The sequence below is a fragment of the Mustela nigripes genome, chromosome 7 (assembly GCF_022355385.1).
Source record: "Mustela nigripes isolate SB6536 chromosome 7, MUSNIG.SB6536, whole genome shotgun sequence".
NCBI classification, from domain to species: Eukaryota; Metazoa; Chordata; class Mammalia; order Carnivora; family Mustelidae; genus Mustela; species Mustela nigripes.
The window spans coordinates 44409052-44436893 of record NC_081563.1 but is presented as its reverse complement, the minus strand read 5'-3'; the positions used below and the strand labels follow the sequence as shown (position 1 = coordinate 44436893).

Here is a 27842-nt window from a genome sequence, read left to right as displayed (position 1 = left end):
TTTTTTTTTTTTTTTTTTTTTGTCCTGGAAGCTTTTTATGTCTCCTTCTATTTTCAATGATAGCCTAGCTGGATACAGTATTCTTGGCTACATGTTTTTCTCGTTTAGTGCTCTGAATATATATCATGTCAGCTCTTTCTGGCCTTCCAGGTCTCTGTGGATAAGTCTCTGCCAATCTAATATTTTTACCATTGTATGTTACAGACTTTTTTTTCCCGGGCTGCTTTCAGGATTTTCTGTCACTAAGACTTGTAAATTTTACTATTAGGTGATGGGGTGTGGACCTATTCTTGTTGATTTTGAGGGGCGTTCTCTGTGCCTCCTGGATTTTGATGCTTGTTCCCTTTGCCATATTAGGGAAATTCTCTCCAATAATTCCCTGCAATATACCTTCTGCTCCCCTCTCTCTTTCTTCTTCTTCTAGAATCCCAATTATTCTAATGTTGTTTCATCTTATGGTGTCACTTATCTCTCGAATTCTCCCCTCGTGGTCCAGTAGCTGTTTGACCCTCTTTTGCTCAGCTTCTTTATTCTCTGTCATTTGGTCTTCTATATCACTAATTCTTTCTTCTGCCTCATTTTTCCTAGCAGTTAGAGCCTCCATTTTTTATTGCACCTCATTAATAGCTTTTTTTGATTTCAACTTGGTTAGATTTTAGTTCTTTTATTTCTCCAGAAAGGGCTTTTATATCTCCTGAGAGGATTTCTCTAATATCTTCCATGCCTTTTTTGAGCCCGGCTAGAACCTCGATAATCGTCATTCTGAACTCTAGATCTGACACATTACCAATGTCGGTATTGATTAGGTCCCTAGCCTTTGGTACTGCCTCTTGTTCTTTTTTTTGTGGTGAATTTTCCCACCTTGTCATTTTGTCCAGATAAGAGTATATGAAGGAGCAAGTAAAATATCAAAAGGTTGGCAAAGACCCCAGGAAAATACTCTTTACAAATCAGAAGAGACCCTAATTCATGGGGGGGGGGAGAAAGGGGATAAGAAGAGGTTCAGAAAAAAAAAACCAATTAAAAAAAGCAAATGAATAAAGAAAAATATAATATATATAAAATATATATATATTTATATATGATAAACTAGTTAAAACAGCGTTAAAAAAGAAAAGGGTAAAAGTAAAAAAAAAATTAGCAGAAGAAGAAAAAAAATTGAAAAAAAAACCAAATTAAATTAACTGCAAGACTAATGAATCATGGGGAGAAAGCCATGAGTTCAGTGGTTTGCTTTCTCCTCCTCTGGAATTCTGCTGCTCTCCTTGGTATTGAACCTGCACTCCTTGGTAGGTTAACTTGGTCCTTGCTGGATTTCTTGTTGATCTTCTGGGGGAGGGGCCTGTTGTAATGATTCTCCAGTGTCTTTGCCCCAGGTGGAATTGCATCACCCTTACCGGCCCGGCTGAGTAATCTGCTCAATTTTGCTTTTGGGATCTTTTGTCCCCTGAAAGATTTTCATAGAGTTCCGGAGGACGGGAATGAAAATGGCGGCCTCCCGGTCTCAGGCCCAGAGGAGCTGAGAGCTTGGGGCCCCACTCCTCAGTGCACCCTCAGAGAATAGCACCCAATTACTCCCGTCTCCTTTGCCTCCAGCCGTGCTCCAAGCTCACCCAGGCTGCGACCGGTTCAAGGTAACCCCGAGCTGAGAGCTCACTCCTTGGCTCTATCTCTGTAGCCAGCTTCCCTGTTCTAATACCTGTAAGCTCTGCGACACTCAGACACCCCGATCCTTCTGTGACCCTGTGGGACCTGGGGCCACGCTGACCCCTGCGTGGGCTTCACCCCGGTTTAGCCTCTGGAGCAATGTACCTCATCAGAACAGACTTTTAAAAGTCCTGATTTTGTGCTCCGTTGCTCCACCGCTTGCCAGGAGCCAGCCCCTCCCCCCACGGTCTATCTTCCCGTTGCTTTGGATTCACTTCTCAGCTGGTCCTACCTTTCAGAAAGTGGTTGATTTTCTGTTTCTAGAATTGCTGTTCTTCTTCTCTTCAATCTCCCATTGGATTTGTAGGTGTTTGCAAAGTTTAGATAAGCTATCTAGCTGATCTCCTGCTACCTGATGTAGCCTCAGCAGGCTACTTCTCCACCATCTTGACTCCTCCAGTTTTTTTCTACTTCTTTCTAAATTCCTGATTCAGATCATTATTGTTTTCATTATCTCTGGTACATTCATGTTTGTAAGGAAGGCCATTTGTTTTCCTCTGAGATCACCATTTTAGTGTTCTTCTAATAATGAAACATGTGTAGTAAAAAGAGTGAAGAGTACCAAATTGTGATTCAGGACACAGAGGTCCCAAACCTAATTCTCTTTTTGTCTATCAGTCTCTGCCAGTATCATCTTGGACACATCACTTAGCTTTCTTCTTTCAGTGTCCATTTCTTCAACTAGAAAATAAGGAAATATTTGAAGTTCTCAAAACTTCTATTTTGCTGTTGCATTTAATGAATATGTTCCTATCACTAACTTGCCACTTCAGGAATTTGAACTGACTCTAGTCTCAAACTTCTTAAATAATGATATACTAGTTTGTCTAAGAACTGTAGTCTCCTACGTAATCACAAAAGACATGCTTCTAATCCTTCTTTGGCTGCAAGATGGGAGTCTGAGCCTCAAGCAAATCTCTCTATTGGTGTTCCTTACGTACTTATTTCGTCATAACCAATCAACTGTTGAAAGTTTGTATAAAGTTGATGAGGAACTGTTTTCCCAAATCCTTTGAAATTCTTGAAATAAATAAACACACCATTGTTAGTAATAAAAAAATAAGCAGCATGCACCTTTTTGTGAAAGCAAAAGTGACAGATGAGGCAAAAAGTAACAGATATACATCAGAATAAAACTTAAAAAGAGATATTATAAGGCCTGGAAGTTATGGGAAAATATGTAATAATGACAACAGAATTAAACATTGACAGATTCTGCCATCTAAAATTTCCTTAAGAAATATAAAGCAAAACCAAGGAAAAAATTGTTAAAAGAGAGTAAAAAAAATGTTAGAAAATGGGAGCATGATTGTCACAGAATCTTATCCATATTATATAATATTTACATGTAAAATCCCTGTCATAGTTAAAAATCTAGGCAGTAATTAAAAAAAAAATCATTGTCCTTTGTGGAAGAATTGATGTTACCATAGCAAAATGGAATATCTTATGTTTTGAATTTACCAGTGTGTGTGTGTTTAAGCATTGACATGGACACAATATATTTTTGTTTTTGCTATGAATGTAAAAAATGCCAGAAGGGAAAGTGGGAGGGAAACTCAACAAAATGCCCTTCATTTACATTTATTTTCTGAAGCCATTTTAAGTATCCCATTTTGTAAAATGTTATTATTTAACAGTGGCAGTCATTGCCCACTCTGTATATCCCTACATGTTCTAAGTAAATTGCTTCTGAGTAGTTTTTCTCCACATCTCACCGTATCTCTAACTATAGGAATGTAATTTTGTGACCTTAAAAAATGCATTGATTTTTAGATGCACATGTGGAGAGCAGAATAAGTAATAATGCTAAAAAATATAAAGAATAAATTTATTGTTTTATTTACCTCTCAAGAAAGAGAAAGAAAAGTTACATGCTACATTTTGTTTAAGGATTTATGATGCGGCATAGTTTCCTTTTCTTTTTTAATAAATATTTAAAATACATGTAATATTAAACAGTCCACCAAATTGAAAACCTTATGTGAAAATATGGGACAATGGTTTGGAAGCATAAAGACACCTGCTGTCACACAGTGTGTTCCTTTGTAAGTCAGACAAGCCAATGAGAGTGAGGGCTCAAAATTTTTCAGAAATTCTGACTGAACAGTTCCCAGTTATATACAAGAGACCACTGCTTTCAAAGTGTCAAAGTAAACTTAAAAATATAATTAGTACAGTAAGTGCTGGACATGGTATGAAAGACAAGGATGTTCATTTATTTTGGCTAGACTCTAATTTAAATGTAGAGTTTACACTATGACCTTTATAAAGTTTAGATAAGTTAATAATTTTTAGTTCATTTTTCTCCTCTAAAATGGGAATAATAATGGTTACTTGCTAGGGTTGTAACACAAACACAAATGAGGTGGTATGTATAATAGCACAGGCATATACAAGTATTTAAATATTAAATTCCTATTGCCCTTGTAGTGATCATCTTTTTTTAATGAACCACTGTTTAAAAATAAAGAAATTAAGGTAAGGAATAAAATATAAGCATGCACATCAAAATAGAGAAAAATATTCCTTAATAGTTAATGGAATTAAAGTGTACTATTAACATGGAAATTGAAGTGAATCCAGAAAACCTTCAAAATTCTTCTGATGTGGGCAGAATAAAATCAAATATAAAAACAAAGTCCTGGACAAACAATATAATTTGCTGTATATGTTGTTTCAGAGGCAAAGGCCCATTGAAAAATACATCTGATGTTATTAATGCCGCCAAGAAAATTGCTGAAGCAGGTTCTCGAATGGACAAATTAGCCCGCGCGGTGGCTGATCAGGTAATATCAGAGGAAGAGCAAACACATGCTGTATGGTATCATTAATTAGCACTTGGGTTCTGTAATGGGTTTTATGTACCCTATAAAATGCTTCTGAAGGATGAATTGTAATCACTAACATTTTACAAACAGGCCTCTAACTCTGCTGAGACTGAGCTGATGGCAAAGGTAGGTTCAGTTAAGAGGGTCTCCTTAAACCCATGACCAAAACTTCTTGAGAAAGAAGAGTACCTGCTACTTCAGAGACAAAACTCCCAAAGCAGGGGTTATGCTGACTGCCGTCATGCAGCAAGTCAAGGACACTACATAGGGAGGAAGAGAAAGAAGAACTTGAACTTTTGTTTTTTCGTATTGATCCTCTTCTATTGATGCTCTTTATAATTCATAGTAGTTAATGCACTAGCATAAATGGGATTAATCCACATAATCAAAAGCCTCCAGATCTCATTTTCATCCAGATTTAAAAGTATCACAGATAAATGAAATTCACAGAGTATCTTTTCAGACTGGAATCAGATACATGTGAGAGTAGTTCTCAATCTCACCTTGGATGTTTGAGTCGATCTCTATACTCTTCATGTTATGTGGCTTAAACTGGAACTCTAAAATCCGGTTCTAAATATGTCTAGTTGCAGTAGAGTCCCATTCCTAATAATGGTACTTTAGGAAGTAAACTTTTACAGGTAACTAATTCTCATCTTAATCTTTCCTTTTTTTTTTTTAATTGGTAAAATGCTTGTAATGTGTTCTCATCTTATTCTTACCACAAGCATGAATTTGCTTACTAGACTTCAATGCAGTGATGCTCTCTGGAGACCCTAAGAGACATAGGATTGTCCCTTCTCCATAGATGGCCCTACTCTCCTATGATTTTTGAGTTTCTTCTCCTCATTTTCTTCCTCCATTCCTTAATATTTGGCTGTTGCCATAAACACTTGCTCTCTTCAGGCTCCCAGATTCTAGAGTCCTTTGGGTCAATACCAAACTCACTCCTCTTCTAAACACTGAAAAGAAAAACACATGATTAAACTATCAAGTCTACATTTATAATAAGCCAACAGATAGTCTTATTTTAATTTTTTTACATCTATGATGGCTAATCCAAGGGAATGTATTTTGCTTGCTTTGAAATTTTTGAGAAACACTTAATAGTAAAGATAATTCACTAAATACCATCCTTTGACTATCCCCTAAAATTTGTGTGGGTTGAAGACCAACCCATTACTAAGTTACTAATTTCAGGACCCTATCAACTGCCAGGTCCCCTGCAGTTTGCAGCATACATTGAATTGCTTTATACAGAGCTGTATATGTATCCCAGAAAGTTCATGGAGACAGTGAATGTACTTGTAAATGTGCATGCATGTGTGTAAACAAACAAAAATACACCAGCCAGCAAGGAATGCCACATTTTTTTTTGCCTGCAAATGTAGAGGGAACTTGGGACGAGTGGGATGAGAAGAGATTGGTGGTGGTCCTGAAAAGAGTTTTGTGAGGAAGGATTTCTTCCCAGAAGAGAAAGTGGGTGGAGTTTGGATGGCTTTCCATAAACTCTGAATCTCAGTCACTGAAACTGTTTCTTAGTATGTTTAAGCTCCTTGAGTTCAATATTTTTTATTGTGGTTTTTGTTTTTGCCTTTGCATTTTTAGACCCTTATTTCCAACTATTATGCAACTTGAATCCTGGCCCAAAACAGTTTGGCTATCTGGAAAGCACTCCACACGTGCACACAAACAAATCCCAAGATTCTAGACATATTTTGAAATTAAATGACAAAGTATTTAAATGCTATTCTATGATAACTTTTAAAATAAACAGATGAGGGTTAAATATAACCCTCTCTTTGTAGCATTCTCACTGTCATCAGCTGTGAAGCAACTTGCAATTTTTGCTAATGTTTTGTCTGAATAGGACACTTCTTTCTCAAAATCTGCACCTATTTCCATGATACAAGAATTATTTTTCTTGGTCCATCATGCTTTTATGTGTGTTTTAAATAATAGAACAGAATGAGCATTAGCAAGGAATGGATTTGTTGCCTTTATTTTGCCTGAAAATATTTTTATGAAGATTTGAGATATGCAAGCAATATAAACTTTTTATGGACTGTTGCATTTTTAATTACTGTTCCATTGAGATAGAAGTTCCAGTTTAATTTGCTGCAAGGTATTTGTATCGAAAGCCTTGTCAGCCCTCTAGGGAGATACCATTTTAAAGTTAATTCCTTTCAGTATATGGGTCTCTGGAGTAGGATAAATATCACAGTATTAAGTACTTGTAGAAAGCTAAAAACAGTCTCTGTGGGATTCTTTTTTGATAAATGCAGTTAGTGAAAAAGGTACCATAATGGTATTATATATAAAAGAGACCCCTATGTCTTTCATTAAAGAAACGATTGTGTCACAACCACTGGCTTCACATTCTTAATGGAACAACTGCCTTTCTTGCTTTTCTTTCTTTCTTTCTTCTTTCTTTCTTTCTTTCTTTCTTTCTTTCTTTCTTTCTTTCTTTCTTTTCTCCTTCCTTCCTTCCTTCCTTCTTTCTCTTTTCTCTTTTCTTTCAGAATTGCCTTTCTTCGGCTTGAAGGAAACCTAGCTGGAGTCTGTTTTTTCATACTCTAATTCTAATTAAGTTACTTCGGTTTTGGCTCTAGGTTCTTATTTTTTACAGTGTTTCATCAAGGGATCTGGTGAGTATATGCTCTTTACAAGTGCCAGATTGAGCCAGAACAATGGGATGGCCTACAGAATCTTGAACTGAACTTTTGATAGCAATAGAAACATATTTCAGTGGCCAAATAGCCATTGGTATTGAAGACTCAGAAATTCTTTAGGGAGCCATGTAAATGTCTATGGAAGTGTTCAGCTAAGCTCAGTTGTATTTGATGGAGATCTACCCACTAGTTAATAAAGAGAATTCAAAATCCTGGTCCTAGTTGGCTTTGGAACAACCTCTGAAGAGTTCTGTTTTTACTTTTAGGAGTTTGTTTTAATTGGCTTCACACTCATTCTACTTGAATCAATTGCACTAACAGTGGTCATGATCCTTCTCAGAGTCTCTTATTTAAAGAAAGTTTATAATGTTGCTAAAATTTTGATAAACATAAAAGTACAAAAAGTGAAAGAGGCTTCCTTCAGTGAATGATACTTTTCTGAGAAATCCAAAGGAAACAAGCAATTTCCCCCCCAACTAATTGAATTGAAATTCTATGCTTTGCTGTGTCAGAGAGATTGCTATCTGGAGTGATTTCCTTCTAGCTTCTGTTGCTTTGGTTGTCCATATTAACATGATGAATGTTGGATAGGCTACTAGGAAAAAACCTGGAGAATATCTGGTTTTCTTAACAGTTCAGAAAACAACTGGTAAAATTACTCAAAAACATGTACAAAAGTTCCCAGAAGACTTTATGGAAGATCTTCAGTATTCTTTTTATATAATTATATCAAAGTAGAGCTGACCATTCTAAAATACTGGCTGTGGCCTTCCTAAAATGTGCTATAAAGAAGTGAAGTTAAATGGGTGTAATTAAGGTATATGACACTAAAACCTTTTCTTCTCACAGCTTTTATATAGTGAGTATTAGAAACTGGAGTACTTGCTAATTGAGATCACTTTTTTTTTAATGTTTTATAGTGTCCTGATTCAGCATGTAAGCAGGATTTATTAGCCTACCTTCAACGAATTGCCTTGTATTGCCATCAGCTTAATATCTGCAGCAAGGTGAAGGCAGAAGTACAGAATCTCGGAGGAGAGCTCATTGTGTCAGGGGTAAGCTGTGGCTCGGGCTTCACAATTAAAGCTCCCACTGTTGTACTTCCAAGGCAAGCATTCTTGGCAACAGTACTGCTTAAAAACACCAAACTACAGTGATTCATAGGGAGGGTTTTTTTTTTTTTTAAATAAATGTTATCACCATTATTCCAGACCTTACAATAACTCACAAAGAGCAATTTGATTTTCCAATTACCCCATGTTTATACTAGCCTTGTAAAATCTCCATTATTCACAAGAAAACTAATTTCATAGTCTGGAAACTCATTGCCAAGCTGTGACTATTATAATTATTTGGAGCTTTTGTACATTTACTCATTGTGAGTCTACTTCCCTTTGTTAGTCCTAGTAATTTTCACTCTCTGTTCAGGAGCCAGCCTCTCTATGTGTGGATTGTGTTCACATGTTAGAGATGATGAAAACAATAGGAATTCATTCATCAGGTTCCAATGCATACTAGGTTATCAGTAACCCTTGAAAGCCAGAAAATATCCAAATTTAATACAGGTTGATGTGCTGTTGCCAAAAACTAACATAGCTGTCGAACACTAACAGTTATGTATTCTTTGCTTAATCACTCCAATGTTTCCCTTCGTATCTGGTCCACTTTCATCAGATATAAAGAAATAAGTTTGATTAATAGAAACATTATGATTTCTTGGCAAGATTTCCAAATGTATGTGTTGAGGTTCTTCACCTTGGCTTCTCCTCCCTCAGTCCCTTTCTTTGAACATGAGGTGCCATCTGTTGTAAACTATTTGCGAATTCCAAAGTGTGGCTCTGCCACCTTTAGTTCTTTTCCCAGTAGACCGTGATGCCATTTTAAGTGTGGCATTACCAGGAACATAACATGATCAACATGGTGAATGAGAATCGGACTAGTCATGACGCTTAATTCTTTACTGAGACATTTTCAGAAATTTAGCAGTTTGACCATTTGATAAAAATATGTCAAAAAATCATTCTTGAACCCAAAGGTTTCAGGTTCTATATTGTTTGACTTGCAGAAAACAGCTGGGAAAAGAGCTGATCTGGCTTGCATGGAGATGCCATCTAGAAAGCCTGTTCCATGCAGTCTCCCCTAGATTCCAATAAATTGGCTATTTTGTGCCTCTTCCCAAAGCATAGTCACCTCTTTGCATTTCCAAAACGATCCTGCTTCAACATTCTTCAGCAACCAAGAGCAATCTGTCTTGCAATGTGTCCTTTCTGCTGAGTTGGTAATAACCAAGATTCTCTGCCAAGAAGTGATCAAAACATTGCATATCCCTTGCTTCCTTTCTTATCTTCAGACACAATGGTATAGTCTCCCATACCATTCGGCTTTCATGTCCATCTGTATATAGCACCTGTGGAACTGAGTGCTTTTTGTTTAGCTTGCCTTATGTGCTTTCATTTGTCACTTTCCAAATCTTATTATTTACATGGATGCGCAAAGCATCTTTGTGGATCTCAGACTCCACAACCTCATCTAAGCGATTATTTGACTGGCAGAGTTGCTCTCCATTATCCTCTCAGTACCCATTGTTCATCACTGCTTCCAGAGCTTCATTTCCATTGTCTTTTCCTCATTTAGATGTAGTCCAAACCATCACTGGCTTTTATCACTTGCACTGTTGGCATTTGTAGAGGTGTTTGAGACTGAGAACACCATCAAGAAGCCTGTTTCCTTCTTTGAGTCTTACCGGCAAAGTTCAAAAATCCTTGCATGGGGGAAGGCTTCTTTTAAAGGACTGTTATACAACTTTATAATAATTCTGAGTCTAATGCATTATAAAGGTTTGCTGTATATTGCTCAGTTATGGACCTGCTCTTGGCCTCCTCATTTTTTCAAAGCTTGATTGCTGTTTGGTGCCATACCTACATCTGTAGTCTGCTGTCTTCGCCACTTCTGCCTCCATCTTATTCTTCATCCTCCTTCACTAATGGCCAATGAAGAAAAAAAAAATCAATGTTTATTTGCAAAATAGCCACAAATGACTATCTTCAAAGTTCCGAAAGAGTCAAGAATGTAAGACCCCATACACACAAACTTTTCAATGATTTTGCCAAGAAAATGTGCCCATGCTTTGGGCCCCATTTATTTTATGGTCTGGCATGACAAAGTTGCTACATTTTTAAGGAAAAACTACTAGAATATAACATGCAATCAAAAAAAGAAAAAGAGAGAAATATTTGAATCTTCCTTCCTTTTTTCCTATGTGTTTATGTACATGGGATTCAGGGTTGTGGTTTCTTCTCTGAAACATATGAAAGCCCCCAAGAAGGTATATATGTTAGTAGTCAGATTTTCCCCTAAAATAAGAAATTTGGATAGGCTATTCCCATTTTTCCAAGAAAAATTATTTGAATTTCAATGCTGAGAACTGCGTTTTTAGACCCTTGTGCTATCAAGATGAACAAAATGCACATGTACACAGTTATGTACCATGTCAGCATGTATATGTTTTATGTGATTCTGTGTGTACAGACTGGGAAAGGCTTCTGTTTTATCTGTGTTTGGCTTGGGTGTTTGGGGGCAGGAAACTCAGTAGGTTATGGATGGGGGAACAATGGGTCCAAAAGCTCTTGATTCATGATGGCAAGCTAGAGAAATAATTCAGTCCTGAATATATGCCTACATGTGTCATTCACCCAACTGCTGTCTAAGAAGCACCATTAATTTTCTGGCTGGAGATACGTTTTTAAAGTTATTGGCTTACATCTTTCTCACCAGCCAAAAAAGTACGGTTCTTAATAAATCTCAGAGTAGAAGATGCATTTGTGAGCCAATTCAGTTTACTCCATTTGTATGGTTGATAAGGGGTAAATGGGGAAGAAAAAATTAAAACAAAACAAAACAAAAAACTAACAGTGCAAGAAATGCCAAGGAGAAAGTAGAGGAAACCAAAGTCCAAAAGATTAAACATCCATTCATTTATAAACTGGCTTTATTTGCTTTGTGTTTATTTAAACTCTTAAAACAGTTTTATATGCTTTCTGGAAAAAGAAATGTTCAAAGAAGAAAAGAAAAATGAAAGGAAGAAACATTGATCAAACATTGGAAGAAAACAAAGGAAAGAGAAACTTAGCCATAACATATTGTAAATTATTTTAGTGCAGGTAATATCCATTAAACATGGCAGTATTATATTCATCATGGCAGAAAAGTTGAGCCACTTTTTTTCAAGTATATCAACATATTTTGAATACAAATTCATTCCAGTGCTATGATGTGGATATTACCTGTATATTTGATTGCTGTGTTTTTACTTTTTATTTGCTAGGTTGCAGAATATTTAATGGATTCTTGCAAATTTTAAAATGAAGATGTACATACGGATCTGGAGAAATAAAAAACATTCCATAACCTTCGATTATCTTAGCTACCCTCACATTTATACTTCTGCATTTTTCTGAATGAGACTGAAAATACTAATACGGAGTTTTAAAATGTAGAATGCTAAACATCAAGCATTCTGATAAATCTGAAAAATTCCACCTAAAGTTTTTTTGAAGTTCAAATGCATCTTTAAAACAATGAAGCCAGAATGCAAGAGGAATTAGCCCTACTTTGGACAGGAATTCAGTGTTTAGGTTAGAGATGGAAGGACACAGATTATAAGTTATAGTTGACTCCACATGAAAATGCTAGAAATTTTAATAGATTTCATTACATATAAATGTCTTTTTCTCATACTTAACAAAATGTAGGAGCAGAGTTTGAAGGCAAGTAATGTTCTTTCCTACATCCTCAGCCTGGTGGAATGGACCCCGACATTATTCCTAAGGGATTAAGTAACTCACCCTAAATGTGCACTTTTTTTCTTTGCCATTTAAATCTCTCCTTTCCAAATTTGAATCCTTCTCAATTGGGTTATGAAGAGAATCTTGACAAGGTGAACAAATATAATTTGTGATACTGGTAGGATTTGAACTAGTAAAGGGAAAATTGGAGAGTAAATAGTCAGTTATAGTCTACATGAACTGTTTCACATCATTAAAAAAATTAGACTCAATTAAAATCAACATGAATATTCATGGTAATAAACGAAAGCCATTCATACAGTACTAGAAACTGATAATGGTTGACTCATTCTTACCTGACTATGGCATATGTGCACATGCACAAAAATACACACATGCAACAAATACACATGATTTGATATTTTCTACCTTACTCCCTGAATAAGCAGCAATCAGGAGCTGAACCAGTGGTTGATAACTGTGACATATCTGATCAAAGACAGTTTAGGGAAAAGAAAACATGGGAATTTTTTGTACAATGCTATATGTATTATATATTTTAAAAAATATATTTATATATATTATAGATTACATTTTTATACATTTGTATTCCATTTTTAAAACATTTTAAAAATATGATTTGAGATGAGAGTTGCATTTTATTTGAAAAATTCTGCGTTTCATCTATAAAAAACAGTGTATTTTGCAATAGACTGAATCAGTCATTGAAACAAGCATTGTACTTAGTGTAGCCTTGTACTTTTGTACAACTTGTACTCTTATTTGAGGAAAGAGTCTTTTTTTAAAAATATATATTCTGAGTCTGTCTATTGTCAATTCTTGATTATCTCTACTGATTGTAGTAGTAGTAATGGAAATAAATCTAAATCACTAGCTATTTCAGTTTGAGGTCTGAAATGCATTTCTATACTTCATTTTTTAAAAAAAGGTATATATTCAGGAAATTAACAGCAGTTCCAAATAATTTTCTCCAGATTTTCCAGAGGGGTGGCTGTTAATTATTTGGGCTTACCAGACTTTTCAGAACTATGAACAGTAGGAGAGTCCAGATCTAGAGAAAGACTAAAACAAACTTCTGATTATAAATCTGGAAGGAAGGGTGGTGGAAATACTCTGTACCAGTAAGAAAATTAAACAAGTATTTATCACTGGCAGAATGGCCATAGTTCTCTGCATATACTTTACTGGTAAGATGGGTTGCTGAAGAATTCAGTCTTTCTCCCAAAAGCCTAACCTTCCCAATTTGTTATGATAGTGAAACCATAACCATTTAAGTTCTGATTCCTGCATTGAGCCTTCCTTAGTTACATTTATATCAGTGTACATGGTCACTGATTTTTATACAACCCAAATTATGCAAACCTTCAGGGAAAAATAACCCTGAAGTGATTTTTCAGTGCAAATTCATTCTCCCAGTGTTATAAAAGTGACATTTAACAAACTTAAGGTGTTACATATGGAAAAAAATGGGAGTTGGGGATTTTTATAAGAAAACTAAAAATCTCCTTGAGTGCCAGGCATCATAGGAAGTTTTATATCTAGTGTACCACACCTGTCAGGTGTCTCTCTGAATTTAAATAGTCTCGTGCAAAGGAAGATTGTATATTACTCTGTTATAAAAAGTAGCTCTTTAGTTATATACTTGGTGATGGTGACCCTAAACTCCTCAATTCAATCTATTATTTAAAAATGAGCCTTTTACTGATGAAATTAAATCAGTTGGTCATCCAATTTGTTTTATTCATAGAAAAAATACTTTATATTTTAATGCTCTCATTTGAAAGTAAGAAGACAGACTCCTTTGTGGCAAAGCTGGAACATGAATCAAGGAAAGAACTCTTTTTATCTTAAGTGGAGACATAGGTTGACCTAACTTGGATCTTCTCAATAGATTGATTTGATTGCATCACCTGAGCTTATAAATGGAGACATTTCTATTTAGTTTGAGGGTGTTCATTACTGTGCATTAGAGTAGAAGTAGCTATTGGCTTAATGAGGAATGCCTCTACCTCAGAAATGTCAGTGCTATTATTTGTCCTTCAGTCAGTGAACTTTCATTCCTTTAGGTTTTAGAAGCTATTCAAGTTTTGAAAGCCTTGAATTAAAAAGAAGGCAAATAATTCACACCTTATTCTATTAGCAGTTAACATTCTAGATTTCAGTTAATATTCAGAACAGTATTTTACAGCCAATGTTGAGTAATATTTTATGACAACTTGGAAATTAGACACATGGGAGGTACCTGGATGAGGGACACTAATTGTGCATCTCTTTTGGTATCTGTGTAACACAGGCGAACCTAGTGAAGAAGTACTGGTTTATAACATTTTCCCATGAGACATATTCTGATTTTGAGATAAATGTCTGTTGGTTATAATTGATTTCATTCTAAGATGTTCTTTATTAACATATTTTAAATAATTAATGTCTATAGTAGTGTCTTAGGGGATGTCTCCTCATTTTTAACTAGCTTTGGATATGTGAGAATAAATCCAGATAACACCTTTTCCCTTAAATTGAACCAAGTAATTATGGGAAGCCACAGTATTGGATAGAATACCTTTATTTAGAAACAGTATCTGTAATTAGCTTATGCTTTCTGGTGTTCCTGTGTACACTTGGATTTGTCGGCTCTAGTCAAGAAATACATACTTTGAATTGTGATTTTTTTTTTCTTGTTCCTACTTGGATATACCTCAAGAATTCCTGGATTGAAGGCAGTTGGAAGAAAAAGAAGCTAAAATGTGAACAGTTGATATAAAAATATATAAATAAGAGAAGATGAATATTAAAGCCTGATACTAAATATTACCTGGGGAATTTCATTACTGATTTTGTGTAATTTTCCATTACCTCAGATGGCTCAAAATAAAAGAAATTAAGAGACTCCATAGCAAAACTGAGATAGGATTTTACATTTGGTGCTAGATTTAATAAAATTTTGACAATCCTATTTTTCTAGAAAAAGATTATCATATCCATATGATGTTCCTAATTTCTAATGACAAACCAGCAATCAGGGCTTCAAAGAGCTATACTTCCTGTTCACATAAAGGTATTTCCTGATTCATTGAACAGCACTTCTAGAGTGTTCCAACTACTTAAAAGGCATAGTGCTAAATATTGTTTGGATGAAGGTATTCAAAGTCCTTTATCTCTAATAGCAAATAATTTCCATGAAGAGAAGAAATTTTTCTGTTTTTTTGTGCCTCTGTTAGATTGTGTAGTCCATTGGGTTTTCTTTTTTCTATTAAGTTTCTCATCTTTCTGTTTAGCATTCTCAGCAAGAATAGCAGAGTGTCTGTTGATAGCTATCTCTGTGTATTCACTGTTGTTCTTGGTTTACTATATTCTAGAAATAAAAGTGTGTTTAATTTACTATCTTCTTATTCTGTTCCTGCAGATTATTTTGTCAAATGCTTTCTCCAGCTAATTTAAATGATTTATAAAATATGGTTTTTTATCACAGCCCTTAGGAGAGAAATATGTGCCATGTTATGGTCCATGTATCTTACAAATAGGAAAGACTTCTGGATGGGCAGTGTGTAGTTTTCTTAGTTCAAATTTCTTTTACTGCTTCAGAACATATTGTCTTACTCTGTCTTGAACAGTCATTTTCTTTGTGGGCAATAAATATATTTCAAATATTTCATCCTAACCCAATTTTCTTGAAAGCAAGCTTACTTAATTTAGACTTTAATCTTTTCTTTCATCATCAATACTATATCTTATGTTACTGCTTTTCTCTGAATACTTTCATCTGTGTAGATGCCTTGCTGATAATGAACTTGACTGGAACTCTGGCTAGATCTTCTGTCAAATCTGTACAATCAGTATCTTGATCCCTTTCATCCATTTCCTTCTGCAAATCTATTTCTCAACTTAGAGAAGTTCCTGGAGAAGTTTCAGTCAGAATCATCTTATAAGAACCCATACTCTTTTAAGTTCAAGATTTTGTATGTGAGACATTATCATAAAACAAACTCAAAATAGAATCACTTTATCTAGGAACTCCCAGTTCAAATCTGTTGCTATCAAAATTATTTGGATTCTGTCTTGCTGAGATAGTTCTCTTCAATAATGACATTTTGGTCAGATTGCATGCCAACTGCCTGTTCATTTCTTCCACAATTAATTACTTTATTAATATACCTCTAGATTATTCTTTTGGAATGTACAAATTATTCCACCTAACTTTTATCTTCTGTACTGTCAAATAGAAACAATTTTTCAACAAACAACATTTTGAAACCAATCCTACATCTCTAATCAGAATAAAGTTCTAACCATGACTTCAATAATGGTCTCTTGACCAAAATCTTACAATCACTTCACTTCATACTTTGTCTTGAAAGGCTAACTCATCCATTTATGTGATATCATAGAAAGTATGCATCAGCTCCATAATTCTAATGACACTTAGTTTTCATAAAAATGTCAAGAGGCTAGATCCTAAAGAAGAGAAATTATCTGGTCCTGGCATTGCATTCTGTGTCAAACAGATTTTTTTTTCAACTAATATAACTAAAGACATTATTGAAACCAATCATACTAAATTCACCTAAAAAGTCAGCACAGCTCACCACTCTGCATCCTTTTGATGCAGCCTAGTTTTGCATTGGGTTCCTGAAGTCATGCTCCATTTCCAAATAAGCAGTAGATAATAAGAAATACCTATATAGTATAAATCAGTTTTATTTAAATATTTTTAAAATGTTTAACTCCATTTTTATTCTGATATCTTAACATTGGCAGATGTGTACCTTCTTTGTTGGGTAGTAAAAATTTTTAAGGTGTTTATTGGAAGAATGAGCAATTGCCATCAGTAATCTTAAAGTAATGACCTTTACATTTTGTATGAAAGGTGAGATGACACAAATTAGTTTCTAATATGTAGGAATAGTTTTTGAAACTTAGAAATAATGGTAAATGAATGGCATATTTCCTATAATGAGAAAGTCAGGAAATGCCTAATTTCTAAAACAAATGGGATCAACTATAAAGTATAAAAAAGCAAAGATAAGCCAACTGGTCAATGATCCAATAAGTAAAAATAGGAAGAAAATAAGGCTTCATAGGACTATTAATTGTGAAAAGTCACAGAAAAAAGCTGTTGAATACAGAATCTGAATTTAGATTTAGAATTACTGAAAATAGAAATAGAATAATAGAGTGGGAAACATGCAGAGTATCCTTAATAAGTACAGAAAACATGAAGTATAAGAAAAATTCCATTTTTTCTTCATAAATTTGATATTTTTTACTTCTCGATTGTCTTTAATTCTCTAAAGACATTCTTTAAATGTCTCTAACATTTAACTTAAAGTAAAAGATGGGAGAAATAATGCCAAATCCATTATAAGTTTGACTTCAGTAGCATCTGTCAGAATGCTCCCTAACCTGCCTATTTTGCTTAATTTTTATATTGTGATTATTTAATACATTTACATAGTTAGCTAAGAATGGCAGGACTAAAAATAGAATTATATTTGCTTCAAACAAAAATAAATTTAAAGAATATTGTTTATCTGCAGATAGAAACAAACTTTCTTTGGGCTTTACCCATTTATGATGCCATGAATTGTAAGCTCTTACTTTTACTAAAATATTTTCTGTGGAAAGAGTAGGTTTCACTTTTCATATATCCCAGCAGGCAGATAAAAATTTGGCTTCCATGTGGATGGTTTCAGGACCTACCTGCTCTTTAATATAACTCCTTTTTGTTTGGTCATACTACTCCCTGACAACTTTTGAGTAGTTCATAGTTTTTAACTTCTAAACCTCCATTTAAAAAAAAAGACCTTAGTGTTCTTTGTATTATTCTCCCATCTTGCCTGAGATCAGTTTCCCCCTCCCCAAAAATGGATTCAGAGGTTAAATAAAGCTATAGGACTATAGCTTTCCTGCATGTGACACAATGTTTGATCTGTTAGCATCACTGGGTCACCCAAATTTGACCTCTGACAGTGGCAGTATAGGGACCCTATGGTATGGAAATCTTCCCACTTACTTTTACTCCAGTTTTGAATGTGGGCTCTTATAACCCCATTTAGATATATGTTATATTCAGTCCGTACAAAAAACCTAGTCAAGATTGACAGTAATACTTAATGCTGAAGATAACATTTTAAGAAGTAGAAATAGGCATTGGTTATTGGCTTATCTTTTGAAATGTGCCTGTCACACAGCCCCTCCTTGGGTACAAAAAGGAAGAGTAAAAAGAGTGGCAGTTGTAGCAACAATGAATGCATTAGTTCTTCAGTGATTCCAATAAAAGAGGTAAGTATCCTTTTAGTACCATGTACTGGCTGGAGATGCAGAGGCCAAGGGCTTGATGAAGGTCACACAGCAGGGCAATGGAACTTCCAAGAAAAACATCTGAGATTCCCCACATACTGTTCCAGGCTTTAAGAGCTGCAGCCCTTGCTTTCTCTCTTGGTGATCTTCAATGCTTTAAATGGGAGTTTCATCCCCTTTAAATGCCACTATGATTGTCCCTGGCAATGCCTGACAAGGCAGGGTGCTTCTTCATTCTCCTTCTCCCAGATGGTCCATTTTCGGTTCAAGAGAGCCACTGAGGAATTCATATGGCCGGGCTGCTTAATATCATGGATGCCCACCCATATCTCTTTTAGCACCTAATTCCTTCATATGCCTCTTTCTCCCAATGACCCACTCCCTCTTCCACTTCCCTAATCCCTTCCCATTAGGGTACGTTTTTTTTTTTTTCTCTTGCTCTCTCTCTCACTCACTCTTTTCTGTATCTCTCGGAAATCAGACAGGAGTTCAGAGCACTTTCACTACCTTTTATGAGGTAGATTGTGATGTCATAGATGGGGGCAGGGCTAGTCAACTTTCTACCCACCTCCCAACCTGTGCTGAGGGAGCTCCGATCGGGAGTGGAAGCAGTGATTCCTCCATGGTGAGTAACTTTGCTTTCTAATGTAATCTTTCTCATTGTAAACATTAATTTTGAAAGCAGGTGGATGGGGATTGAAAGAAGTAAAGATGTGACCACATAAGTCTTCTTTTAATTTGTATAATTTTTTATTTATAAACATATATTTTTATCCCCAGGGGTACCACATAAGTCTTCTTTTACTGTTAACCAACTTTGGGTAAAGGATCTACTTATTTATTCTTTGTATGATTTGAGAATTCCAGAGCAGATATATTCTTCAAGCATGATCGGAACTTGAGATATAGAAATGGTATTTCATTCCTTTATTTCTTAGTCTTTCTTCCCATTGGGACTGAAAGTCATTGCATATGTGGAATGAATCCATTCTATAGTCCTTTGGTGAGCTTCTTTAAGGAGGGCTAGTGAGGAGATGTTCTTCTTCATTTGAAAGATAACAGGGTCACACAATATCCTTTATTGATATTAGCCCAGAGAATCAGTCTGCTCTTTTAAAACAGTGGGGGTAAAATTGTGAAGAAACTGATACATAAAGAATTAATAAGCTTGGTTTTGATGTAAACAAATGAAAATATTCAAATGAAGAAAAAAATATTTAAAACAAAAGAGTCACCCCTCTTGCAAGATTAAGGGTGCAGCCATTTCAAGGCGTCACAACCAAATTTGCTAACTTTTTTGTTGATATTGTATGTCATAACACTGATGCTGTTTTGTAAGATTTCTTTGTAGGTAAGAGCTGTGAAATGTTACTGTTCTTTGTTTCATTTGGGTTTCTATAATACTGATTAATTCTTTTGTATGCCTTAGTATTTGGAAGGAAAAAAAATCAACTGGAATGAGCATTTTTCCTCTACTTGTTCTCTCCAGGGTACCTATTAAAACTGTCAAGATGTCAGCTTTTATATAAAAGGGCAAAGGAAGTTCATGAAGGTGGTTAAATCTTTAAAGGATGTTGAAGTATCAGGGTGGGTGTTTTTAAAAGGGTTTGACCATCAGAATGTGAGGCCCTGTTAGTTTTCATGGGGTAGGATAAAAGCTCCTTGGTGTGGATTATAGATGTTAGAAAATATGTTAATAGGATATCATTCATTTTCTTCAAAGTGTGCATCCCTAGTTAACTATGTGTGGATACTGGTGTTGGAAAATCAGAAGCAGTTTAAAAGGAAGAGTCCTTTCTCATCATTAGCTTTTTTGTTACATGTAGAAATCTCTGTCCCCCCTGCCCCGCCAAGTTATGCATTCTTAGAATTCAAAATCACGAGAGCTAATCCTGTTCTTTTCATTACCTGGGGTGGAGTGGCATGGCAAGTTCTGAAGTGATTTTCCCACCTACAGTTTCTAACTTAAAGAAGTGACTGTAATGGTAGAGATTTCAGGTACAATAATGAAAAATAGATCCATAACTGGCCAATAGGAAAACTTAGGTGGTAATCACATATAGTCAACTTTATATTGCAATGTGGGTAACAATGCCAAAGTCTTATATATTGGATGATCTCTCTGAAGTCTTTGGCCTATCTTCTTTATAAATGCTAACACCCTCAAACCCAGGCAGAAGGAGACCTTCAGTGCCAGAAAAATCTAATGTCTAACTATAGCTCAAGTTTTTAATGTCTTTTATCAACCCCTCATACAGCTGCCAGGTAAGAAATGCTCATATTTTACAAACCCTTCGAAAACAATCATCTTTAACTTCATGAGTTAAGAACGGTTGTGTTGTGCACTTGTGCAAATTCAGAGAGTCTATCATGGAATGCATTGTGCATGCACTTGTTTATCTTCATGTGCATGTTTCATTTATAGTGGTGTTCATTATTTTTTAATTCATTTGTATGTATTAAAATTCTAATTTAAAAATTCTATATACTGTCCTGTAAATAAAACAATGAAGTGTAACAAAAGTTGAATTAATTTGAGGTTTCAACACTGGTAATAGTAGTTCCATTTCTGTCACTCACTAATTAGGTAACTGAAAGAAAATTACTTTGATCTCTTGGGCCTCAGTGTTCTCATTGTAAACTGGTGATTGATGATCTATAAGATATATCCTAAAGTAACTTGCTCTAAAATTTTATGATTTTATAATATATTTTTTAAGAAATTGCTTATGGCAAAAATACTTAATAGCTAATGAGACTTTGTTTTTGTATGAGACATAGCATTCTATAGACAAGGAAGAAAATTTCAGTCCAAAGTAGGTTTTAGGATGTACCCTGTATTTGATGTAGTTTATTATTTGGTTAACAAGTGGGCTCTGTTCTTTTAAATGGACAATATCAAATGTCTGATAGTTAGCTATGTGTTGGTTTGGAAGATTGATTTTTTTTTTACTCCATAGTTTTTTTGTTCTGATATTTTGAGATAAAAACAATCCTTAACTATTAGGTCATGGATGGATTTAGATATCACTGGGAAATTAAAAACTTCTTATGCAGTACTGTAGGAATCCTTTTGTAGTGTTGGTAAGAGTTGATGAGTAGGGAATTGGTGGGTGTTTAAAATGTGTGTTATGGAGGATAGAACACATGTGGGGCCTGGCTCCTGCTCTTTAGGAATATGCAACCTTTTGGGGTGTATAGACACATGCCAAATGTCAACTTAGAGGTGAAGACAGTACATTTCTAAGAACTAAGATATGTCCCTCTGGTGTTGGGTAGACTGGATTGCACTGGGAAGGTTTTTTGAGAATCAGAGCTTCAGTTCACTTGGAACACAGTGGTTTAGATTTGTGTTATTGCACACAAGGAGGGCAGGAAAGCATTTTAGGTCATCAAGACCATGGAATTATAAATCTTGCAGAGGAGTCCTGTGTTTAGATATGCCATGTATCAAAACCATGAATCAAAATATTTGCATATAATCCAGCCCCATTCCTTTCCTGAGCCCTTCCATATTTGCTGAATTTATAATATATAACAGTTTAGAAGAGTTGAGGAGGCTGCAAGTGAGTGAAGCACAAAGATTATTTATTAAGATATAATCAGGCAGCCATTTTCTCTTATGCAAAATGTCATATCATCACTCGTAGCCACAATAGCGGAAGAGAAGTAAATAAAAGGGAAGGAATTAGGGAGAGGAGACTCTAGCTCTGAGACATTCTGATTTTCTGACAAAAGTGGAAAGGGACTGTGTTACCATTGACACATTTAGAAATATTGATGGCCATGAAGACATGCCCATAAGAAAGACAATCTATGTAAGCAGGACAATTTTCCAAAGCAAATGGAACATTGTCTATGTACTGAGCAGAAACTATGACCGAGTTTGCTCTCAAACAGCGAGTGTTGAGAAGGCTTACACACTAAAACCACACATGATTATGTAAGTCTCCTTCCCCCAGTGCACTTGGAAAGAGAATACTCATTTGGGCATGATTTGCCCACATTGACAACAAAGCACACTTATGTTAGAAAGTTTCTCTGGTGCTGTAGATTCATAAAAGATTTGCAGTGTATACTTTGCTTCACTCAGAGAGCACTATTTGTTGTATTTCTTGCCACCCAAATTCCTTCTAAGTTATTACTTAGGCTTCTCTAATAGACTGGAATTCCATGAGTAGAATTATGTTTTCCCCTATCCCAGCTTCTAAAGATTTAGTTTACATTATCCAGTAAAATGTTTCTTAATTTCCTATCATGACATAAAAATTAATTTGTAGAATATACCGTGTCAGGAAATCACTTTCAAAAGCAAAATTTGTATATATGGGGATGAGGAAATAGCATGCTCAGTCTGTGTTCTCTTAGAAATAATTTTTTCCAAAAAAGTTCAAGTAGAACTTAGAAAAAATCTTGTCAAACAGTATAAATTATTAAAGGAGGTTAGAGATATTAGATTTATGTTTGTCTCAAAAGAATAGTGACAAATGCTGGCAACTGTTCCCCCTACCCCCTTAAATATCTCTAGAGGTGATTCTACTATTGGGTTATAATTCAACATCTGTTTATTGGGTTAATAATATTAATAATATTAACTCAATAAACAGTATTGAGTTTAATATTGGGTTCACTGTCTGTGAATGGACGAATTAGCATGGAAAACAGACCCATAATCAGTAACTATAATGTTAACAATAGGTTTCAATAATCACTGTAACAAATATATATATATATATATATACACACACACACACACACACATATGTGTGTGTGTGTGTGTGTGTGTATAGTGATGCGGGCAATCCTGAAGAGAAGGGGGAAGAGGAAACTTCATAAAAGGGGTAATATTTTTCTTAACCTTGATGGATAAGTAGATGAGAGTTTTCTAGGTAGAAGAGGAGAGAAACAATGCCCATAGTTGTGAGGTGTGGATGTATTTTGTGCTGACTGGACCTGAAAATATCAGAGATGGGTGGAAAGATGGAGAAAAGTAGAAAGTGGAGTTAGACACGTAAAAAGTGGGGTCTGGAGAGCAAAGAAATTTTTCTGACCCATTCTGATTTTAATGAACGTTTCCCAAAATGATCAAACGATCATCTGTATGCCAAAAACATCAAGTGGTGGGAGGAGACTGCTAAATGCAGAGCCATGGCTAAGATGCAGACCTGTGAAGTCAGGATTGCAGGGAGTGCATTCTTAGAATCTGTAATTACCCCTTCCTACCCACAGGTTTTAGAATCTATGAGGCAAAAAACTGACTCATTGTTTCTGTGTTCTTGGAAAAAGTTCCAAAAAAAAAAAAAAAAAGAATTAAAATATTAAGAATAAAAGACTTAGGAAAAATAGGATTTAAAGGTAATTTAAGAATGTTCTTTAGAAAATTGACTTGAATTTTGACTAAGCATAAAAACCTTTATAAGAATGATAATTATTAAGTGTAAAGAATTGCCAAGTGGTACTCTTACATCTCCTTGAAGGAAAGTCATGAGACTAAAAACGTTTAAGGGATCATCTTGAGTCCATCATTTTTATGCTCCAATATAAGAAGGTAATGAGGTTCAGGGCTAAGTTGTTTTACAACAGCCCAGAGCAGTATTTATTTTTGGTGGTATTTTTGGTAGAACTATTCGACTATTTTTATATTTTAATTAGGGGAATTTCTTGAAAGAGAAATGTATAAATTAGCATTTCCATCATGACTGGAGACATCAAACATTCATGCCAATATAGAACCTAATCTATATGGTCTATGTAGAAAAATATGAATTATCTAACTGTATCTAAATCAACAACCAATTGGAAGTGATTTTTTTTCCTCTGTTTTTTTCATCGTGGTCATGATTATTATCTTCTCCCCATCAGTCTATGTAAATTTACACATGTGTTCAAAGATGCAAGAAGAGAAAGGCACTAGAGAGGTACTTTACATGTGACTAAGACATGAGAATCTTACATCAGAACCCTGATCTGGAAGAAGGTGGCCCTCAGATCATTTTCAGTAAGAAAATTCCATTCTGGATTCAACCCCATGTTTTACACACAGTTATCCTGTTTCAGATTGCCAGAATCACTAGTATTTGTTTTTTGAGAACTTTCTTTAGAAGTCAAGAAGTGATAGTGAACCTTGCTTTCTTCTCCGTACTCAACTCTGTGCAGATAATTGCAGTAATTATCTGTACTGTGGCAGAGATGGTGATCTTGTCATATACTAGAAGCAGTTGACTGGTAGAATGCCAGTGCCTGCCATTAATTGAGCAAATTGATTTTGGCATGGTGATCTAAAGATATTTTTTTTTACTAAGGATGTATAGCTCTGTTACTGGCTGTATCACACAATCCCAAGCAAACATAATCTTGAGTGGTTCTTAGAAGATGTGCCAGGCAAAATTACTTACCCCAATAAGGCTTTGCATTTTACATGAATAAAAGTCAAGCAGAGAACAGTTAACAGCACTACGGTTTTGATGTCCAATATCTGAAAAATAACTTAGAGTACACTGTATTCTCTTAAGGTAGATGTTAATAAGCAATGTATTGCTGTTAGATATGAATTTGAAAACTGACTCTTTTACAATTTGGGTGATATTCGGTAATGTTCCTAATCTCTGAGCTTTTGTTTTTGCTTTATAAATTAGAATAGTAATACATTTAGAGGGACAATAGGACAATTGCATGCAGTAAATAACATGATTATACTAGCTAAGGTACAGTGGGGGCTCAGTATGTTCCAGGCACTGTGCTAAGTATTTTAAATGCACTGTGCGATGTTGTTAACAGTTATCCCTTGGAGGAAACTGTCATCCCCATTAAAAATATTAGGAAAATGAAATTCAAGGAATTGAAGTAGCTTCCTGGAGGTCACAAAATTAGGGACTGACAGACTGTAGGGCTTTCCAAGAAGCCTCCCTTGACTGTTCTCTCACAGCATGATGTGTTTTTTCTGTCATTCTGAGTAGGATACTGCAGTGTAAAAACTTACCCAATTATATGTCTCCCAACTACTCTGTGAATTCCATAAAGGTCGGGAATATGTCTGAATGTTGAATTTTTCCCTGTTTCCTTGCATAACAAGTACATGATGTGTGCTTTATACATCAGCTTCCTAATTTTTTCCCTAGTTTTCTTAATTCCTTTGTAACTTACTTTGTTAAATTTCCCATGTTTTTTTAAGATTATGGTTTAGAAATATAAAAACATTCTTCCAAAATAGCTGAATTAATCAACTTAATGATTTATTTTAAAAAAGGAGTTGGAAAGTAAGGGCCACAGTGGCAGAGTTCATTTGTTTTCCCACATGAAGGTTCTGGTACATAAAAATGTTAATTATATCTAGATGTGAAATATTGCATTTTAATTAACTATCTTAAATTATTAATGGCAATAACAGTATTAACAATTTGTATCGTCTTTCACATATTTTAATTAGATATAGATTCAGCTCCATATGATAAAACCTCTAAATGGAGAGTTATTTTTCTATCATATAGACTATGTAGTTCAGGGCCAATATAGTGAATTCAGAATTATCAGGGACCCAGACTCCTTCTGATTTGTGGTCTGTTCTACTTAGTGTTGAGGATCCTCAACACTCAAGTTCATCTTTGGTCCAAGGTGACTGCTCATGCTCTTTCCATTTTCCATAAGGAAGAAGAAAAGAAGTGTGAGGGCAAAATGGTGAGCTGTCTAGCTGTGTTAGCACTCTTTAAGGGGATTTCCCAGGACTGTCTGTCCCCCTACTCCAACAGTTTCTGTTTACATCATACAAGGAACCTGAAAATATGGGAGAGTTAGGCAGGGAGTAGTAGTTCTTGTCCAGGTATACCGTCTGATGGAACACAAATAGAATTCTGACTTACACTAGTTGCTTTGTGATCTTGGGCAAGTTGCTTGACTTCACTGAGCCCCATTTTCCTTAGCTGCAAAATGAGAATGATATTAGTATCTACCTAAGTGTGTTGTTAGGATTAAATGTGTTGATGTCACACACTTAGCTCAGTCTACAGAATGGAGAAGTACTAAATAAATGAGTAGCTAATTTTATTGTTCCTTATCTTGTCTCTCCCAAAAGATGGTATCTTTTTTTTTTTTTATAAATTAGGTGCCACTTGTTTTATTCCATCATCTTTACTCCAATTAAACCACTGGGTGTATAGTAGAGAATAACCAACCAAGGTCTATACCTTCATAGAGATTCCATTAGTTTGTCATTGAGAGTCTTGGAGGAATCACTCACAGAGAGGTCATAATTGACAATAGAAAAGGGAATGATCTCAATAGAGAAATGAAGTAGTATTCTCACATTATAATCTATGGAAAAATCACATGGGAAACAAATAAAAATTTGCTGAGAATTCTGGGCTCTGCCTTTACAGTTCTGATATCACATCTGAGATCAGGAATATGTAATTCTATTCCTAAATATTTCTGATGCAGAGGACTCATGGATCACACTTTGAAAAATACTGGTCTAGGAAATTGAGGGAAGAGAGCCTTATGAGCTGTGATGAAACCCTTCCAGTACTTGAAGTCAGTTTGGACCCTTTCCTAGAAAATCCTTTTTGGCTTGCTGCATTAGGCTATTTTAGTCTAGCCTCGCCTGGATAATTACCAGTTGTGGGGAGCTGGTTGCAGTTGCCCATTACAGGATATTTAGCAATGTCTCTGGCATCTCCTCTATAGATGCTTGTAGCAACTTTCTTTCTCCAGTAGTGATAGTCCATTGTCTCCAGACCTTGCCAAATGCCAAATGTATCCTGGGGTACAGGGACAAAGTTGCCCCTGGATGAGAACTATAGATCTGGTTGATCTTGACCTTTCACCTAGAGTGTACATACTATTTGAAATGGAGTTTTTTGTTTCTTCCTTCTGGAAGGATGGAAGATGATCCACAAAATGGTCCAGCCTCATCTGCCAAATGCCCATTCCCAGCATGGCAATAGGGTATGGATACGCACTTTCCTAGAGGCTAGACTCCTGAGTACCCATCACATTCCTTTTCTGGCCATAACTTTCATACACCCTTTAAAGGTCTCCATCCACCTCTCTCATTGTTTACCCCAAATCTGCCTTAGAGATGCAGGCATTTCTACTATCAAAGGCAATTAGGGACTTAGGTGAGAATGTTGCTCAAAAGAAAGTTTTAGACAAGGTAAAAATGTCTTCAGTTTCTTGCTTTTTATAAACAAGAGTCTTGAGGTTAAAATAATTCAGTTTTTATAGTACCTTTTTTTAACAAATATTTTTCACATATCATTATATATTTAGCCATTCTTTGCATATTTTTAAATCTTTATATGATAACAAGCACATTTTTTAAAAAATATGAAAAAAAAAAGTAGAGCAATGGTTTACATTTTTTCCTTAACAAAATAATATTAAGATGTGTATCAGGTCCACGGTCTCCTTGAAAGTCAAATGACTTATGCAGGTGTTTCTGAGGTAATATTTATAATGAGTAAGCCTGGCAATGCTGAAATTAGTGGGTGAGCCCAATCAAGTTGTAGATAGAAACCGATTATGTTTCATAGCTT

At 35.2% G+C, this 27842-nt stretch overlaps 1 protein-coding gene across 7 annotated transcripts in view; it reads left to right on the top strand.

The window, feature by feature from the left end:
• Window positions 1-27842, top strand: part of CTNNA2 (catenin alpha 2) — a 1132931-nt gene that overhangs the window by 1082961 nt on the left and 22128 nt on the right. For 5 of the 7 annotated variants that reach the window (XM_059405715.1, XM_059405716.1, XM_059405717.1 and 2 more), the window contains 3 exons: window positions 4391-4496; window positions 8131-8265; window positions 18794-18937. In XM_059405715.1, coding sequence (XP_059261698.1) covers window positions 4391-4496; window positions 8131-8265; window positions 18794-18937 — 385 coding nt within the window. The remainder of the gene's footprint in view (window positions 1-4390; window positions 4497-8130; window positions 8266-18793; window positions 18938-27842) is intronic. The other 2 variants (XM_059405719.1, XM_059405720.1) reach the window with 1 other exon arrangement.